The 16,947-nt window shown below is 56.0% G+C and overlaps 2 protein-coding genes across 3 annotated transcripts; both read left to right on the plus strand.

Annotated features, from left to right (window-relative positions):
• Positions 1 to 1,064: 1,064 nt before the first annotated feature.
• H1-0 (H1.0 linker histone) lies at positions 1,065 to 3,263 on the plus strand. Its single transcript, XM_003732141.6, has one exon. It carries the CDS (start codon positions 1,375 to 1,377, stop codon positions 1,957 to 1,959), a length of 585 nt encoding a protein of 194 aa, XP_003732189.1. The 5' UTR covers positions 1,065 to 1,374; the 3' UTR covers positions 1,960 to 3,263.
• A 479-nt stretch (positions 3,264 to 3,742) lies between these two features.
• Positions 3,743 to 14,931, plus strand: GCAT (glycine C-acetyltransferase). 2 transcript variants are annotated; one of them, XR_004733538.3, is made up of 10 exons: positions 3,743 to 3,990; positions 6,715 to 6,845; positions 9,692 to 9,793; positions 10,250 to 10,396; positions 12,292 to 12,446; positions 12,581 to 12,663; positions 12,822 to 12,993; positions 13,382 to 13,463; positions 13,946 to 14,067; positions 14,603 to 14,931. XR_004733538.3 is itself a non-coding variant. In XM_002743758.6 (9 exons), exons 1-9 carry the CDS (start codon positions 3,795 to 3,797, stop codon positions 14,752 to 14,754), a joined length of 1,260 nt encoding a protein of 419 aa, XP_002743804.3. In that variant the 5' UTR covers positions 3,743 to 3,794; the 3' UTR covers positions 14,755 to 14,931. The 2 variants fall into 2 exon arrangements, 1 of the variants encoding a protein (XP_002743804.3); XM_002743758.6 differs by lacking the exon at positions 13,382 to 13,463.
• The last annotated feature ends 2,016 nt before the right edge of the window (positions 14,932 to 16,947 follow it).

The following is a 16,947-nucleotide window of genomic DNA, read 5'->3' on the forward strand; positions in this document are numbered from 1 at the left end:
AGTCCCCAAAGCACTCAGGGCCTCTCCTCATTACAGGGGCCCCCAGGACTGTCTGTCCCTGGTTAGAGCTGTGGGGCAGTTTCTCCATTGTGGACCGCCCCCCGGTGCCCCCACCTTGCCTTCGAGGAGCCTTGGGACGGGGACTGGACCCTCCAGGCTGGACCTCAGGGGTGGGGGGCAGCGAGTTCTGCCTCTGACACCCCAAAACTTCTAGGCTGAGAGAAGCATATAAATGAATTCCCGATTAGGGTATATGGGAGATGTAGGGGTCTTTGAGGAGAGGAGGCCACCCGGGAGCCCTTCCTCATCGCTCAGAGGAGCCGGGCAGCACTGGGGGTTCGGCCTCAGGAAGGAACCTCAAGGCAGAGGTCGGGGGGCGCGCTGGGGGAGAGATGGCAGAGGAGGGGGAAGGGACAAAGTTTGAAAGTGCCCTTCCGACTCTTCCAAGGAAAGTTTCCTTGGGGGCTCCATGGACAGAGAGGGGTAGGGGTGTGGAGGGGCCGGTGGCGGGGTGACCCCCGAGAGGTGACCGGACCCCGGGGGAGCGACCCCTCCCCCCTGTCCCGGCTCGGCCCGGCTGGGAGTCGCCCAGCTCGGGGCCGCGTGTGTTAGTTGGAGCCGCTTTCCGGCAGCTCCGCTGGGCTAGGGGACCCTGCAGCGGGCCAGGAGCGGAGCCCCGGGTAGCTCCAGGGGAGAGCTTTGCTACGGGGGGTTTCCTGCACCGGGGCTCCCTAACCCCGCAGAGCCAGCCCCCCGCAAAGGGGAAATGTGCCGGCGCACCAGCGGTCCTCGGCGCCGTTTGGGGCGCGTGGCGGGCGCGGGGGGTGGCGGCCGGGCCAGCGGGCCGCCCGGCGGGGAAGCCCAGTGAGCCAGGCAGCGGCCCCGGGCGGCGGCGGGGAGCGGGAAAGCCCGGGCCGGGGGGAAAGGTCGGATTTGCTCGGCGGAAGAAACACAGATGGCGGCGGCGCAGCGCCATTCCGGGCCGGGAGCAGGCAGCCAGCAGCCCTGTCCTCACCGCGGTCCGCCCGCCGCCGCTAAATACCCGGATGCGCCGCCCAAGCGCCAGACGCGGAGCTGGGAAAAGGGAGGCAGAGGAGGCGGAGGCACAGGCAGAGACAGATCCCGGTGCCGAGACCAAGCGACAGACCGGCGGGGCTGGGCCTCGCAGAGCCGGCTCGGCGAGCTCTCCCGACACCCGACCCGGGGAGGAGAAGCAGCGACTCCTCGCTTGCATCCCCGGGACCCGCACTCCGGACTGGCCGGGTGGGTATTCAAGGGACTCGAGAGCAGATTCCCGAGGCAGGCTTTGCTCAGCCTCCGACGAGGGCTGGCCCTTTGGAAGGCGCCTTCAACAGCCGGACCAGGCAGGCCACCATGACCGAGAATTCCACGTCTGCCCCTGCGGCCAAGCCCAAGCGGGCCAAGGCCTCCAAGAAGTCCACAGACCACCCCAAGTATTCAGACATGATCGTGGCTGCCATCCAGGCCGAGAAGAACCGCGCTGGCTCCTCGCGCCAGTCCATCCAGAAGTATATCAAGAGCCACTACAAGGTGGGTGAGAACGCTGACTCGCAGATCAAGTTGTCCATCAAGCGCCTGGTCACCACCGGTGTCCTCAAGCAGACCAAAGGGGTGGGGGCCTCTGGGTCCTTCCGGCTAGCCAAGAGCGACGAGCCCAAGAAGTCAGTGGCCTTCAAGAAGACCAAGAAGGAAGTCAAGAAGGTAGCCACGCCAAAGAAGGCATCTAAACCCAAGAAGGCTGCCTCCAAAGCCCCAAGCAAGAAACCCAAAGCCACCCCAGTCAAGAAGGCCAAGAAGAAGCTAGCTGCCACGCCCAAGAGAGCAAAAAAACCCAAGACTGTCAAAGCCAAGCCGGTCAAAGCATCCAAGCCCAAGAAGGCCAAACCAGTGAAGCCCAAAGCAAAATCCAGTGCCAAGAGGGCCGGCAAAAAGAAGTGACAAGGAAGCCTCTTCTTGCGGACACTCCCTCTTGTCTAGTTTCTGTAAATACTTTTCTCCTTTTTTCTTTCTTGATGCTCACCACTACCTTTTGCCCCCTTCTATTCTGACTTTATAAGAGACAGGATTTGGATTCTTCAGAAATTACAGAATAATTCATTTTTCCTTAACCAGTGGTGCAAGGACAGCAACCACCAATCTCTGTAATGATGAGAATGTACTTATATTTTGTTTTGCTATTAACCTACTTATGGGGTTAGGGATTTGCTGGGGGGGGTGGGGGGACTTGTGTGTTTTGTCGGTTTGTTTGCCATGAAGGTAGATGTGGGTGGGGAAAAGACACAAGGCAGTTTCTGGCTAGACGAGAGGGAGCCCAGGAGTTGTGAGGTTAGCAGGAGTATCTTGAGAGTGAGTGAACTCTGACTTGGGCACCGGTTGTGAGAGTTTCAGAATCTTTGGCCCAGAGGAGAGAGGTGGTAGGCAGCAGCCAGCCGGCAAAGGAGGGAGGTGGAAAAAACCCACCCGCCCCAGGTGGCTGACCTCCACCTCCCAGTGGTGAGCAGTGGGGGATCCAAACCCAGTTTCCTTCTCATTTCTGTCACTTTGCCCTTTCGGCCTCCCTGTTGTTTTAGGGAAGGGGAGTGGGGTCCAAGTGACAGCGGGATGGGAGAAGCCATAGCTTCTCCCAGTCAGCTAGGATGTAGCCATGGGGGGATCTTTGTGGCTTCAGCAAATTCTCTTGTTAAACTGGAGTGAAAACTTTAGGGGAATCAGTCAGCCAAGTGCCTCAGTGTGCCCTGTTGAAACTTGGATTTTTCCATACAACCGATGGATTGTGTCCTAGGAAGACCTCTTTTTCTTTTCCTCTGGGTTTTTGTTCCCCCGTACAAGAGGTAGCTTTGCTTGGTTTGGTGAGGCTGCGGCCACTTAAAACCTCCCGACCTCTTTTTGAGTCTTTTATTATAAGTACTTGTAGCTGGGGAGGGGGAGTGGGCGGGCAGTGGACAGTAAGGCATACTGCAGTCGATTTGGGATTTGCTAAGTAGTTTTACAGAGCTAGATCTGTGTGCATGTGTGTGTATGTGTATATATACATATCTAGGACTAGTACTTAGTTTCACACCGGGAGCTGGGAGAAAAAAACCTGTACAGTTGTCTTTCTCTTATTTTTAATAAAATAGAAAGTCGCGCAATTGCGCGTCCCCCCCGCCCCCCGCCTTTTTTAAACAAGTGTTACTTGTGCCGGGAAATTTTTGCTGTCTTTGTAATTTAAAAACTTTAAAATAAATTGGAAAAGGGAGAAACTGAGCGGTGTATTTTTTCCCCACTTGGAAGACGGGGTGAATGCGGACCAGTTGGGCTGGTGGGCAGTAGGGACATCTGGGCGTCTGCACCTGAGGATAGGGGGAGGGTAACAGGAGCTGGACGGAAGCCGGGAAACCTTAGTACCGGAGGCTACAGAACGTGCCTTAGCCGGTTTCTAGGCTTCTGCCTTTGGGGTCCAGAGGGCACCCCATTTCTGCCCGAGAGGTGGGTACGTGGGATTGCGGTGGGGAGCCTGGTGGGCTGGGCCCTGACGCGACTTCCTCCGCCCCCTTCCTTCCTTTCTGCCACCCGGACCTCTGCAGTCTCAACTTACAAGTCAGGCTGCTAGGTCCCCGGCGGATCCCGCCATGCCCCGCCCATCCATCCTAGACCCGCCTCCCAGCCGCTATAAGTTAGCCCCTGTCGCTCCGATTGGCTGCCGGGGCCTGGCCCCTGACCGCGTGACCAGGCTGCGTCCGTGGTGCTCCAGGCTCCCTCGCTGGCTGGCGCGCTCGGGCGAGATTGGAGCGATGTGGGCTGGAAACGTCTGGCGCGCCTCGCTCTCCGGAGTGCCCTGCGGACGCCGCGCGCTGTCAGCGCTGGCTCAGCTGCGCGGCATTCTGGAAGGGGAGCTGGAAGGGATCCGCGAAGCTGGCACCTGGAAGAGTGAGAGGGTCATCACGTCCCGTCAGGGGCCGCACATCTACGTGGACGGCGTCTCCGGAGGTAACTCCCCTTCCCGGGAGTCGTTCCAAAACCTTCCCGAGCTTGCGCTGGAATGGAGGTCCTGGAGGCGGGGGTAGGCGCCTCCTACACTCTTAGCTACTGCTCCCCTTCCCAACTCTCAGGCCGACTTTATGGCTTCCTAATATTGACTCTAGCCTGGTTAAACCCGTTTTGACGGAGGGAGGTGATTTGCCCTTGAGCACCTTTTTGGCTCACAAGGCAGAGCTGGCTGGCACCAGCCCTGTGGGAATGTGAGAAAAGGAGAGAGACACACAGCTGGCTCGCACCGTCACGCTGTAAGGAAGGGTGGTGGGAAGGCGGCAGCAAGGAAACTCATGTTTCTTGAGCCGCTGCTTTGTGAAGCCTCTACCAATTGTTGCTGCACGTGAACTGCTAAATTCTAAACGTAGGAATGACTAATTCCATTTTACAAACGAAGAGACTGAAGTCCACAGATGCAACGTGGCTTGCCCAAAAGCCCCCAGTTAGTTGCAAGCAAAGCTGGAATGCTGAAGCTGGAACATTGACTACTGGCCGGAAAGGACAGCTTCCTGCCCGATCTCGTAGCAAGCAAGGGGTCCCAGGGCTGCCGCAAAAATCATATGATGAGTTGGCCCTGCCAGGTCTTCCTCATTTCTTTCTTTTTTTTCTTTTTTCTTTTCTGAGACGGAGCCTCGTCTTGCTCTGTCGCCCAGGCTGGAGTGCAGTGGCGAGATCTCGGTTCACTGCAACCTCTGCCTCCTGGATTCAAGCGATTTTCATGCCTCAGCCTCCCAAGTAGCTGCTACTACAGGCACCTGCCAGCACACCCGGCTAACTTTTGTATTTTTAGTAGAGACTGGGCTTCTCCATGTTGGCCAGGCTGGTCTCAGACTCCTGACCTTAAGTGATCCGCCCGCCTTAGCCTCCCAAAGGGCTGGGATTACAGGTGTGAGCCATCGCTCCCCGCCTGCCCTCATTTCATTCTAACCCGTGGTTACTGCTTGACTTACTAGTCAGGCCTCAGGTGAGGTGATCATACAGGCTCCCAGAGCTGCGTCCTGCCCAGGAGCTCTGCGTGGAACCCTGGTGCTGTTGTACTCGTTTGTAAAACAGAGGTCCCAGGTAACCCCTCCTCTCCCTCGGAGGAAGCTTAGAGCCGGTGAAAAGATGGGAAATTAGGAGACCCAAGATCTCATCCTGTTTTTGCTTTTTTTTTTTTGAGACGGAGTTTCGCTCTTGTTACCCAGGCTGGAGTGCAATGGCATGATCTCGGCTCACCGCAACCTCCGCCTCCTGGGTTCAGGCAATTCTCCTGCCTCAGCCTCCTGAGTAGCTGGGATTACAGGCACGCACCACCATGCCCAGCTAATTTTTTGTATTTTTAGTAGACGGGGTTTCACCTTGTTGACCAGGATGGTCTCGATCTCTTGACCTCGTGATCCACCTGCCTCGGCCTCCCAAAGTGCTGGGATTATAGGCGTGAGCCACCGCGCCCGGCCATCATCCTGTTTTAAATTTTCCCAGACTCTGTGAACTTTTCCCTGCTCTGGACTGTTTACTCCTGAAGTCAGCTGTTCTCACCCTGGGCTTTAGAATTTGGGGACTGGCATCTCAGGCACCCACCTTTGAGGATGTGATTCTGTACCAGGCAGCAAAATAAACTGTGGAGTTCCAGGACTGCAGCAGGCATCTGACCCAGCCCTCTTCTTTAACTCACAAGGAAACCAAGGCCTAGAACTTCAGGCACAGGAGAAGCCTGTGAAAAAGGGCTGGGTTCCTCCTTGGGTAGAATGCGATTCAAAGGCAGTTTAGGCTGGGTGCAGTAGCCTGCACCTGAAATCCCAGCACTCTGGGAGGCCAAGGCGGGTGGATCACCTGAGGTCAGGAGTTTGAGACCAGCCTGACCAACGTGGAGAGACCCCTGTCTCTACTAAAATACCAAATTAGCATGCCTGTAATCCCAGCTACTGAGGAGGATGAGGCAGGAGAATCTCTTGAACCCGGGAGGCAGAGGTTGCAGTGAGCCAAGATCGCACCACTGCACTGCAGCCTGGGCAACAAGAGCAAAACTCTATCTCAAAAAAATAAAAAATATATTTAGTTGGGCATGGTGGCATGCACCTGTAGTCCCAGCTACTCAGGAGGTTGAGTAGGAGGATTGAGTCTGGGAGGCTGAGGCTGTAGTGAGTCATCACTGCACCCCTGTACTCCAAACTGGGTAACGGAGCAAGACTCTCTCTCAAAGAAAAAAAAAAATAGCAAGAGTTTAAACTTCTCCCTGGGTGTGGTGGCTCACGCCTGTAATCCCAGCACTCTGGGAGGCTGAGGTGGGCAGGTCACGAGGTCAGTAGATCGAGACCATCCTGGCCAACATGGTGAAACCCCATCTCTACTAAAATACAAAAATTAGCTGGGCATGGCGGTGCGTGCGCCTGTAGTCCCAGCTACTCGGGAGGCTGAGGCAGGAGAACTGCTTGAACCCAGAAGGCGGAGGTTGCAGTGAGCTGAGATCGCACCACTGCACTCCAGCCTGGCGTTTGTCTAAAAAAAAAAAGTTTAAACTTCTCGCTCTTCAAGGTGTAGCACTGACCCTCCCTCTGTAGCGGTTGAATTCAGTGCCTCAATGGTGAATCCAGATCTGTATCCTTTCTGGACCATTTCCCCAGGGCCGGGCACTGTCATCTTTCCACACCCTTCCTTGCCCCCCCCTGAGCTGCTATATCCATCTCTCCTTCACCTCAGGAATCCTTAACTTCTGTGCCAACAACTATCTGGGCCTGAGCAGCCACCCCGAGGTGATCCAGGCAGGTCTGCAGGCTCTGGAGGAGTTTGGAGCTGGCCTTAGCTCTGTCCGCTTCATCTGTGGAACCCAGGTACACAGTGAGTTGGGGGGGGGGGGTTTGCAGGGACTGACCCCAGCTGCCTGCTTCCCACTGTCAGCAGAGCTGGCTTAGCCAGCTCAGCTCATCCACAGCCCTGGGCCCACTGTTGGCCCCAGAGCTGTGCACTAAAAAGGCTGAGTACAGGCCTCTGTTTTGCTGAAAAGCCTTGACCAAGAAACTTTATCTGTTTTTTTCTTTTTTCTTTTTGAGGCACTGTCTTGCTGTGTTACCCAGGCTGGAATGCAATGGCACGATCTTGGCTAACTGCAACCTCCGCCTCCCAACCTCAAGTGATTCTCGTGCCTCTGCCTCCCAACCTCAAGTGATTCTCGTGCCTCCGCCTCCCAACCTCAAGTGATTCTCGTGCCTCCGCCTCCCAACCTCAAGTGATTCTCGTGCCTCAGCAGCCTGTAGCTGCTATTACAAGCACCTGCCACCATGCCCAGCTGATCTTTGCATTTTTAGTAGAGATAGGGTTTCACCATGTTGATCAGGCTGGTCTTGAACTCCTGGCCTCAAATGATCTGCTCCGCCTTGGTCTCCCAGATTGGAAACTGCCTTTGTGAGCATTCATTTTCCCACCTGCGGAACAGAGTTCCTCATAGCTGACCTTCTATAGGAAAGGAGTAGGAGGCTGGAACTGAGACTGAGGGCTCTGGGGCTGTTCTGACGGAGCTCCACTGCCAGTGCTGCCCTCTAGTGGCTCTGTTCCTGTGGGCAAGTATCTTACCCCTCTCTGCCTCAATTCCTTCATTGGGAAAATGAAGATAATAGCACTTAATAGGATCATTACAAATTAAGATTGAATACATGTAATGCTTAGAACAGGCCAGGTGTGGTGGCTCACACCTGTAATCCCAGCACTTTAGGATGCCTGAGGTCAGGAGTCAGAGACCAGCCCGGCCAACATGGCAAAACCCCATCTCTACAAAAATACAAAAATTAGCTGGCATGATGGCAGATGCCTGTAATCCCAGCTACTTGGGAGGCTGAGGCAAGAGACTGACACTGTCTCAAAAAAAAAAAAAAAATGCTTAGAACAGTCTGACGCATAGTAGCCCTTATGACTGCTGACTATTACTCATTTTGTAAATGTTACAAAATTTATATAAGTATGAAACTGAAATAGTATTTATTATGGCTGGGCACGGTGGTTCACGCCTATAATCCCAGCACTTTGGTAGTGATCTACCACTGAGGTGGGTGGATCACAAGGAGTTCGAGACCAGCATGGCCAACATTGTGAAACCCCATCTCTACTAAAACAACAAAACAAAACAAAACAAAACACAAAACAAAAAAAAAATTAACTGGGCATGGTTGTGTGTGCCTGTAATCCCAGCTACTCGGGAGGCTGAGGCAGGAGAATCGGTTGAACCCGGGATGCAGAGGTTGCAGTGAGCCAAGATCGTGCCACTGCAGCCTGGGTAACAGAGCAAGACTCAAAAAAAAAAAAGGCCAGGCTTGGTGGCTCATGCCTGTAATCCCAGCACTTTGAGAGGCTGAGGCAGGTGGATCACGAGGTCAGGAGATCACGACCATCCTGGCCAACATGGTGAAACCCTGTCTTTACTAAAATACAAAAAATTAGCTGGGCATGGTGGCACTCGGAGGCTGAGGCGGGGGAATTGCTTGAACCTGGAAGGCTGAGGTTGCAGGGAGCCGAGATCTTGCCACTGCCCAGTCTAGCAACAGAGTGAGACTCCATCTAAAAAAAAAAAAAAAGAGTGAAATGAATGTCAGAAGCAGAACACCTGACTCCCATCCGGTCACTTCCCAACAAAGCCCTCACTCAGACCCAACGGCTTTTTTTTTTTCCCTTTTTTTTTTTTTTTTTTTTGAAACGGAGTCTCTGTTACCCAGGCTGGTGTGCATTGGCATGATCTCAGCTCACTGCAACCTGCGCCTCCTGGGTTCAAGTGATTCTCCTGTCTCACCCTCCAGAGTAGCTGGGATTACAGGCATACACAGCCATGCCTGGCTAATTTTTTGTATTTTTAGTAGAGACAGGATTTCACTGTGCTTCCCGGGCTGGTCTCAAACTCCTGAGCTCAGGCAATCCACTCGCCTCAGCCTCTCAAAGGTGCTAGGATTGCAGGCGTAAGCCACCGTGCCCAGCCTCCAGTAGCTTTCAAATCTATCAAATAGAGGCCCACATTGAACCCACAATTACTTCTGTGATCTTTTCCTTCACCATTAGGCAACCAAAAAAGATATTCAGTATGACGTTAGGAAGACGTATCTTCCTTCTCCACAAGTACCTTTAATTCTATCATTAGATTGCCATTGTATTTTTACTTTTTATTTTTTTGGACGGAGTTTCACTCTTGTTGCCCAGGCTGGAGTGCGGTGGTGCAATCTCGGCTCACCACAACCTCCACCTCCCAGGTTCAAGCGATTCTCCTGCCTCAGCCTCCTGAGTAGCTGAGATTACAGGCATGCACCACCACGCCCAGCTAAATTTTTTGTATTTTAGTAGAGAGGGGCTTTCTCCATGTTGGTCAGGCTGGTCTCAAACTCCCGACCTCAGGTGAACCACCTGCCTCAGCCTCCCAAAGTGCTGGGATTACAGGCATGAGCCACCGTGCCCAGCCTAGACTGCCACTGTAAAACCAAAGTCTGCCCAGGAAGGGAACCTAACAGGTACCCAATTCCTCAACGGGAGCCATCTGCCAGATTCCTGGCAGCTCTGCGATAGCCCAGGTGTGGCAGAAAGTAAGGAGGCTGAGGCTGCTGGTTTTCTGGGTTGGGTCTCTTTGTGGTCCTCCAAGCCTCTGTCCCTTCGGACTTGTCACACATGGCCCCACAGGCATCAACACCTGTCTCATTTTCTTCAGAGCATCCACAAGAATCTAGAAGCAAAAATAGCCCGTTTCCACCAGCGGGAGGATGCCATCCTCTATCCCAGCTGTTTTGATGCCAATGCTGGCCTCTTTGAGGTGAGCTGTGCTGCAGGTGAGAGCTGGTGGGGCCTGCTGGGCTGAGGAAGGCTTGGGGGTGGGTGGTCGGGAGAACCTAGCAGGACTCCAGTGCCATGCCTAGAGACTACAGTGCCCCGTTCTTCTGGAGGTCAGGGTTGGGCCAGGTAGGTGCTCCAGGAAGAATCCTGGGGCTTGCAAGGACCCCGAGTTCCAGAGCCTTTGGGGAATAAGCTATATCAGCTGGAAGGCTGGGGTAGGCAGGGGCCTGGTACTCAGCAAATATATTCTCACCTGCTTTCCCTAGAGCAGGGCCCTGGGGCACAGGGGCCTCAGATGGAAGCGCAGGATGCCTTGCCTCTCTACCCAGAGGAAAGTCCTGGCTGGCAGTACAGTTTTTTGATTTGAGGGAGTCCTTGTCGAGAGAGAAGCCCAGGGTGGATGAGTGATGGCTCTGCACTTGCTGCCTCCCTGCAGGCCCTGCTGACCCCCGAGGATGCGGTCCTGTCGGACGAGCTGAACCATGCCTCCATCATCGACGGCATCCGCCTTTGCAAGGCCCACAAGTACCGCTATGGCCACCTGGACATGGCTGACCTAGAAGCCAAGCTGCAGGAGGCCCAGGTGGGGCGGCACCTGTGCCCACCCTCAGCCTCTGCCTGGTGAAGGCAGTGAGGCTTGGAGAGGCCAACTCCTCGCTCACAGACAGACAGCCTGAAAGTCTGAAACAGCCGAGATTTGACCAAGATTTGGAGGCTGGAGTGCAGTGGTGCGATCTCGGCTCACCGCAACCTCCACCTCCTGAGTTTAAGCAATTCTCTGCCTCAGCCTCCTGAGTATAACTGGGATTACAGGCCTGTGCCACCAAGCCCGGCTAATTTTTTTTTTATGTTTAGTAGAGATGGGGTTTCACCATCTTGGCCAGGCTGGTCTTGAACTCCTGACCTCATGATCCACTTGCCTCGGCCTCCCAATGTGCTGGAATTACAGGTGAACAGCACCCCCCACCCTTTTTTTTTGAGATGGAGTTTCACTCTGTCACCCAGGCTGGAGTTGTTATGGTGTGATCTCAGCTCACTGCGACCTTCACCTCCCAGTTCAAGTGATTCTCCTGCCTCAGCCTCCCAGGGAGCTGAGATTACAGGCATCCACCACCCTGCCTGGCTAATTTTTGTATTTTTAGTAAAGATGGGGTTTCAGCCGGGCACGGTGGCTCACACCTGTAATCCTAGCACTTTGGGGGGCCGAGGTGGGTGGATCACCTGAAGTCAGGAGTTCAAGACCAGCCTGGCCAACATGGTGCAACCCCATCTTGAAAGAAAAAAAAAAATAGATGGGGTTTCATCATGTTGGCCAGGCTGGTCTTGAACTTCTGACTTCGGGTGATCCACCCACCTTGGCCTCCCAAAGTGCTGGGATTACAGGCATGAGCCACTGTGCCCGGCACCAGAGCATTATGCTAGCTTGAGTTTTCTCCCTTTGTGTGTGTGTGTGTGTGTGTGTGTGTGTGTGTGTGTGTGTGTGTGTGTATGTGTGAGAAAGAGAGAGTGAGTCACTCTGCTGCCTATGCTATATTGCAGTGGTTCAATTACAGCTCAGTGAAGCCTCAATCTTGTGGATTTGAGCAACCCTCTCCCACCTCAGTGTCCTGAGTAGCTGGGACTACGGGCACCCACCACACCCAGTTTTTGGTTTGTTTTTTAAATGGAGTTTCACTCTTTTTGCCCAGGCTGGGTGCAATGGAACAATCTTGGCTCACTGCAACCTCTGCCTTCCGAGTTCAGTGATTCTCCTGCCTCAGCCTCCCAAGTAGCTGGGATTATAGGCATGTGCCACCACACCTGGCTAATTTTGTTTTTTTAGCAGAGATGGGGTTTAACTATGTTGGCCAGGCTGTCTCAAACTCCTGACCTCAGGTGATCTGCCTTCCTCAGCCTCCCAAAGTGTTAGGATTACAGGCGTGAGCCACCATGCCCAGCCTGTTAGTTTGTTTTTGAGACAGGGTCTCAAAATGATGCTCAGATTAATCTCCAGCTCCTGGGTTCCCAAAGTTACAGACATGAGCCACTACACCCAGCCAGCTTTTTAAAATTTTTAGTAAAGACAGGGTCTCACTAGGTTGCCCAGGCTGGTCTTGAACCCGTAAACTCCCCAGGTGCTGGGATTACAGGTGTGAGCCACCCTGCCCAGCCTGCCTTGAGTTTTAGCAAGCACGTTTTGTGTGGCAGGCCCTTGCTAGGCATAAGGATAAGGAGGGTCATGTTGGTAGGACCTGGTCCCAGCCCAGCCTGACCTCTGGGACCTTATACAGGAGAGAGAAACCTGAGCCCATTCTCACTGCCCAGGGCTCAGCATGGAGATGGAGGATGCTGAGAGGCACAGATGAGAAAGAGGATGATCCAGTGCCCACCTGTGCCGGGCACGGGGCAGGATGAACTCTCCCAGCTCCAAGCAGCAAAAGAAATGGGCAGTTTGGTCCAACCTGACACCACCCCTACTTGCTCATGTCTTTCCTGCAGAAGCATCGGCTGCGCCTGGTGGCCACCGATGGAGCCTTTTCCATGGATGGCGACATCGCACCCCTGCAGGAGATCTGCTGCCTCGCCTCTAGATATGGCGCTCTGGTCTTTGTGGATGAATGCCATGCCACGGGCTTCCTGGGGCCCACAGGACGGTGGGACCATGTGGCACCTGAGGCCGGGAGTGGGGCTTCTGAGGGTGGCTGGGAAACGAGGAGGCTAGTCCCCCTGAGCCATAATTCCTGTGCGCTCAGGAGGCCAGTGACAGCAGTGGCAGCTTCTCTTGCAGGGGCACAGATGAGCTGCTGGGTGTGATGGACCAGGTCACCATCATCAACTCCACCCTGGGGAAGGCCCTGGGTGGAGCATCAGGTACCTGCAGGGTTGTGTTCCTGGGTTCCCCTTGTCCTTTTGGAAGGTCCTGGAGGGGCTCAGGGAAGTGGGGAGGACAGCATGGACTATATTTCCAGGAGAAGGCTGGGGTAGGCTCTGGTTCCCAACACCCCCCCCACTTCTTCCCTTCCTCTCAGGGGGCTACACGACAGGGCCTGGGTCTCTGGTGTCCCTGCTGCGGCAGCGCGCCCGGCCGTACCTCTTCTCCAACAGCCTGCCACCTGCTGTTGTTGGCTGCGCCTCCAAGGCCCTAGATCTGCTCATGGAGAGCAACACCATCGTCCAGTCTATGGCTGCCAAGACCCAGCGGTGCGGCCCCCAGCAGGGATAGGGCGGGCTGAGGTGCAGGGGGACATGGCAAGAGCCTGCCTCGTGCATCTGCCCAGGCCTGTAGACAGCTCTGTGCCCACCAGGTCTGCTTCTGCCGGCTCCCCTCCCTCTCTGTCTCTGCCTCTCTCCTCTAGCTTCTGTGTCTCCCTCTTGTCCATCCTGTCTTTCCACCTCCCTTTTATTTTTTTTTTGAGACGGAGTCTCGCTCTGTTGAAAGGCTGGAGTGCAGTGGTACGATCTCGGCTCACTGCAACCTCTGCTTCCCAGATTCAAGCGATTCTCCTGACTCAGCCTCCCGAGTAGTTGGGACTATCGGCATCTGCCAACAGGCTCGGCTAATTTTTTTCGTTTCACTCTTGTTGCCCAGGCTGGAGTGCAGTGGCGGGATCTTGGCTCACCACAACCTCCACCTCCCAGGTTCAAGCAATTCTCCTTCCTCAGCCTCCCAAGTAGGTGGGATTATAGGCATGTGCCACCATACCTAGCTAATTTTATATTTTTAGTAGAGGGGGCCTTTCTCCATGTTGGTCAGTCTGGTCTCAAACTCCCAACCTCAGGTGATCCACCTGCCTCAGCCTCCCAAAGTGCTGGGATTACAGGCATGAGCCACGGCTCTCGGCCTAATTTTTTGAATTTTAGTAGAGACAGGGTTTCATCGTGTTAGCCAGGATGGTCTCGAGCTCTTGAACTTGTGGTCCACCTGCCTCAGCCTCCCAAAGTGCTGGGATTGCAGGCGTGAGCCACTGCGCCCAGCCTTCACCCGTCTTTTTGTTCCACTTGCCCCTGGCCTGGCTCCCATCTGCCTCTTAGGGCTTGTAATTGTTAATCCTTGTAGACTTGGGCACAGACCTTGGGCCTGGTCCCCAAGCGGAGCGGGTTGTGAGTGCTCCATGGCCCCTTAGCTACTTGTGACACCCACTTGTGCCCACAGGTTCCGCAGTAAGATGGAAGCTGCTGGCTTCACTATCTCAGGGGCCAGTCACCCCATCTGCCCGGTGATGCTAGGTGATGCCCGGCTGGCCTCTCGCATGGCAGATGACATGCTGAAGAAAGGTAAGGGTGCTGGGATGAGAGAACTGGTGGTGGGTTCTGAGAGAAGAGAAAGGGAAACCCCACCTCAGCCGGCCTTCACCTTCATTGTCCCACGGTGGCTTTTGTGCGAGCCCCCACCTCACGCACGTGTTAGACTCCTTGATTCGTGTTTCAAGACGGGTTGGGTGGGTAGCCGACATCACCGCTGACCCCGTGCGCTTGGTCCGCCGTCCCCCTCTTCTGGGGACAAGGGCGTGGCCCGAGAGAAACCGACCCCCTGGGCCTGAAGGCACGACCCGCCCGGGGCACACTGGGGACAGTCCGCCCCGCCCCCTCCCGCGCGGACCCCCGTCGCGGGAGGGGGTGGGAGAGCGGTTGCACCGTGGGAACCCCGCCCCCACCTCCACTGCTGCCTCTTAGTGGAGCTGTCTGTCCAAGCTTGAAAGTCCCAGGTGATGAGGCCGTCCCGAATCTGAGGCCTGGGGGCTTCCCTTGTTCTGTGTTCTGCCCCAAAGCCTGTCAAGTTCTGGCATACCCTTGCTTTCTACCCTCCCAGGTATCTTTGTCATCGGGTTCAGCTACCCCGTGGTCCCCAAGGGCAAGGCCCGGATCCGAGTACAGATATCAGCAGTGCATAGCGAGGAAGACATTGACCGCTGCGTGGAGGCCTTCGTGGAAGTGGGGCGGCTGCACGGGGCACTGCCCTGAGCTCTGAGTTAGGGATGAGCAGAGCCAAGTTCCACCTACTGCCACAGTGTCAAAGCAGGTTTTCCATCAGCCCAGACCAGAGGCTCTGAGCCCTGAACCAAAGTCCCAGAGCTGGGCTGGGGCGTGGGCTGGGCTGGGGGCTGTGAGAATGTGAATGAACAGAGTAGAAATGGACTGTGACATTCTGGTCTGCTTTATTGTGTCTAGGCAGGCCCAGTCCTGCCGCCGGTTGAAGAATCGGGCAGGAGCCAGGGTCTGAGGGCAGGCTCCTGAGGACTGCAGATCTCCGCTGACCTCTTTCCCCAGATTATGATGGGACCCAGGCCTGTGGGAGATAGGAACCGGCCACCATTTGTCTCGGGGAGCGTCTGTGCTGCTGTGGAGGGCCACTGAGAACTAGCCCCACAAGCCCATTACCCTGCCACCGCCCCCCACTCTGCAGCCCCTGAGTCTTGCTGCTGCTTCCTCCCCATTAGAAGATGTCCTATCGCTGCCCAGATAGGAGGAGGCTGGGTGTGCAAACCCACATTTGGAAGGAGAGGCAGAGGAGTCAGGCCCCAAAGAAAAGAACGAGGATCAGGCTGGGTGTGGTGGCTAACGCCTATAATTCCAGCACTTTGGGAGGCTGAGGCAGGTGGATCACAAGGTCGGGAGTTCAAGACCAGCCTGGCCAACATGGTGAAACCCCGTCTCTACTAAAAATACAAAAAAATTAGCCGGGCATGGTGGCAGGTGCCTGTAATCCCAGCTACTCGGGAGGCCGAGGCAGGAGAATTGCTTGAACCCCGGAGGAGGAGGTTGCAGTGAGATGAGATCACACCACTGCATTCCAGCCTGGGTGACAGAGCAAGACTGTCTCAAAAAAAAAAAAAAAAAAAGCATCACCGTGGGGAAGCTCCGGACAGACTGGAACCCTGTGTTCAAGTCCTCTCTCGCCCTGCCTTTCTCAGGCCTTGAGCAACCTGAGTCCCTGTGCGTGCGTCAATCCTGCCACGCCTTGAGATCTGGGGCCCTTCTCGCTCATTCCAAGGCGTACGATGATCAGCCGCTAGGGGGTGCTGCGAGCACGGGCCTTGGCCGCCAGCTCGCCCCGCGCCTCCAGACCGGGGGCCTGGGGCCGCGGCTGTTCCGGCTGTCCGGCAGTCAAGGCCAGGAGGGGTGCTTTGCTGCTGCCAAGGCCGCATCCTCCCTGGTGCCCCACCACGGCTCGCCGCTCTCCCGTAGGAGGGGGCGACCCCCTTCCCACAGGCGCTGCGGGAGGAGGGCGGTCTCTCCCTGGCAGCCTTGTGGACACCTGGTGGGGTGGGGAGGAGGGTCTGAGTCACCGCAGCTCCAGCTTCAGCGTGGTGTGGCCTTGGGAAGCTTGTAGTTTGCTTGGGGCGGAGGATGAAAAGGCCCTTTATCATTCACGGCAGGAATCTACGTTTCTGACGTCCTGCACCTCCAGCTGGCCCTGGATAAACAAATGAGTTGTTTCAAACCGAGCGGGATGTGAAAGCTGGGATTTGGGGGAATCCTAGCCTGCGATCCGGAGGCCCTTGCTGCTGGGGTCCAGGGGTGGGGGGCAGCCTGGCTGGGGTAGCTGCGGCTACATTCGCGGCAGGATCCTTTGCAGTCCGCCACCACCGGGTAGGGCACGTGGCGCCAGGCGCTCTGCTGCAGGGGATGTGCGCAGCCTGGCATTCAACCAGTAATGCCAAGCCAGCAGCTTGATGAGCGTGGTCTGCGCAAGCCAGCGGGTCATGCTGAGCGCCACGGGCTGACGTGTGGCGCATTCAGCGGGGCCAGAACAGAGGGCCCAGGCCTACCCAGACCGACGTGAGGCGGCACGAGGCGAAGTCCAGACGGCGCAGAACGTGCGTCGTCGCCTCCTGCGGCTACCGGGAGCCGCCGCTGGCGTTGCGCTGCGGGACTGGCAGGGCTGGCAGGGGCAGCGCGGCGACCCCCGGGGCAGCTGGCTGCGGTAGCTCTCCATGCCGTCGGCCAGCCCGCGGCTCGGCGTGTCCTGCTGCACCAGCCCGGGTCTGTCGCCGCGCTTCCTCTGTAGTCATCCAGGAGAGGTCCGTAGGAGGCGCTGCAGCAGCTCTGGGTGCACGTGTTTCGGCCTGCCCGCCCACGACAAAGCTGAGGGGCTGCGCGGGGCAGGACGGCCGGGCGTGGATCGGCTGCAAGTCTGCGTCCTGCAGAATTACA

The sequence above is a fragment of the Callithrix jacchus genome, chromosome 1 (genome assembly GCF_049354715.1).
Source record: "Callithrix jacchus isolate 240 chromosome 1, calJac240_pri, whole genome shotgun sequence".
NCBI lineage: Eukaryota > Metazoa > Chordata > Mammalia > Primates > Cebidae > Callithrix > Callithrix jacchus.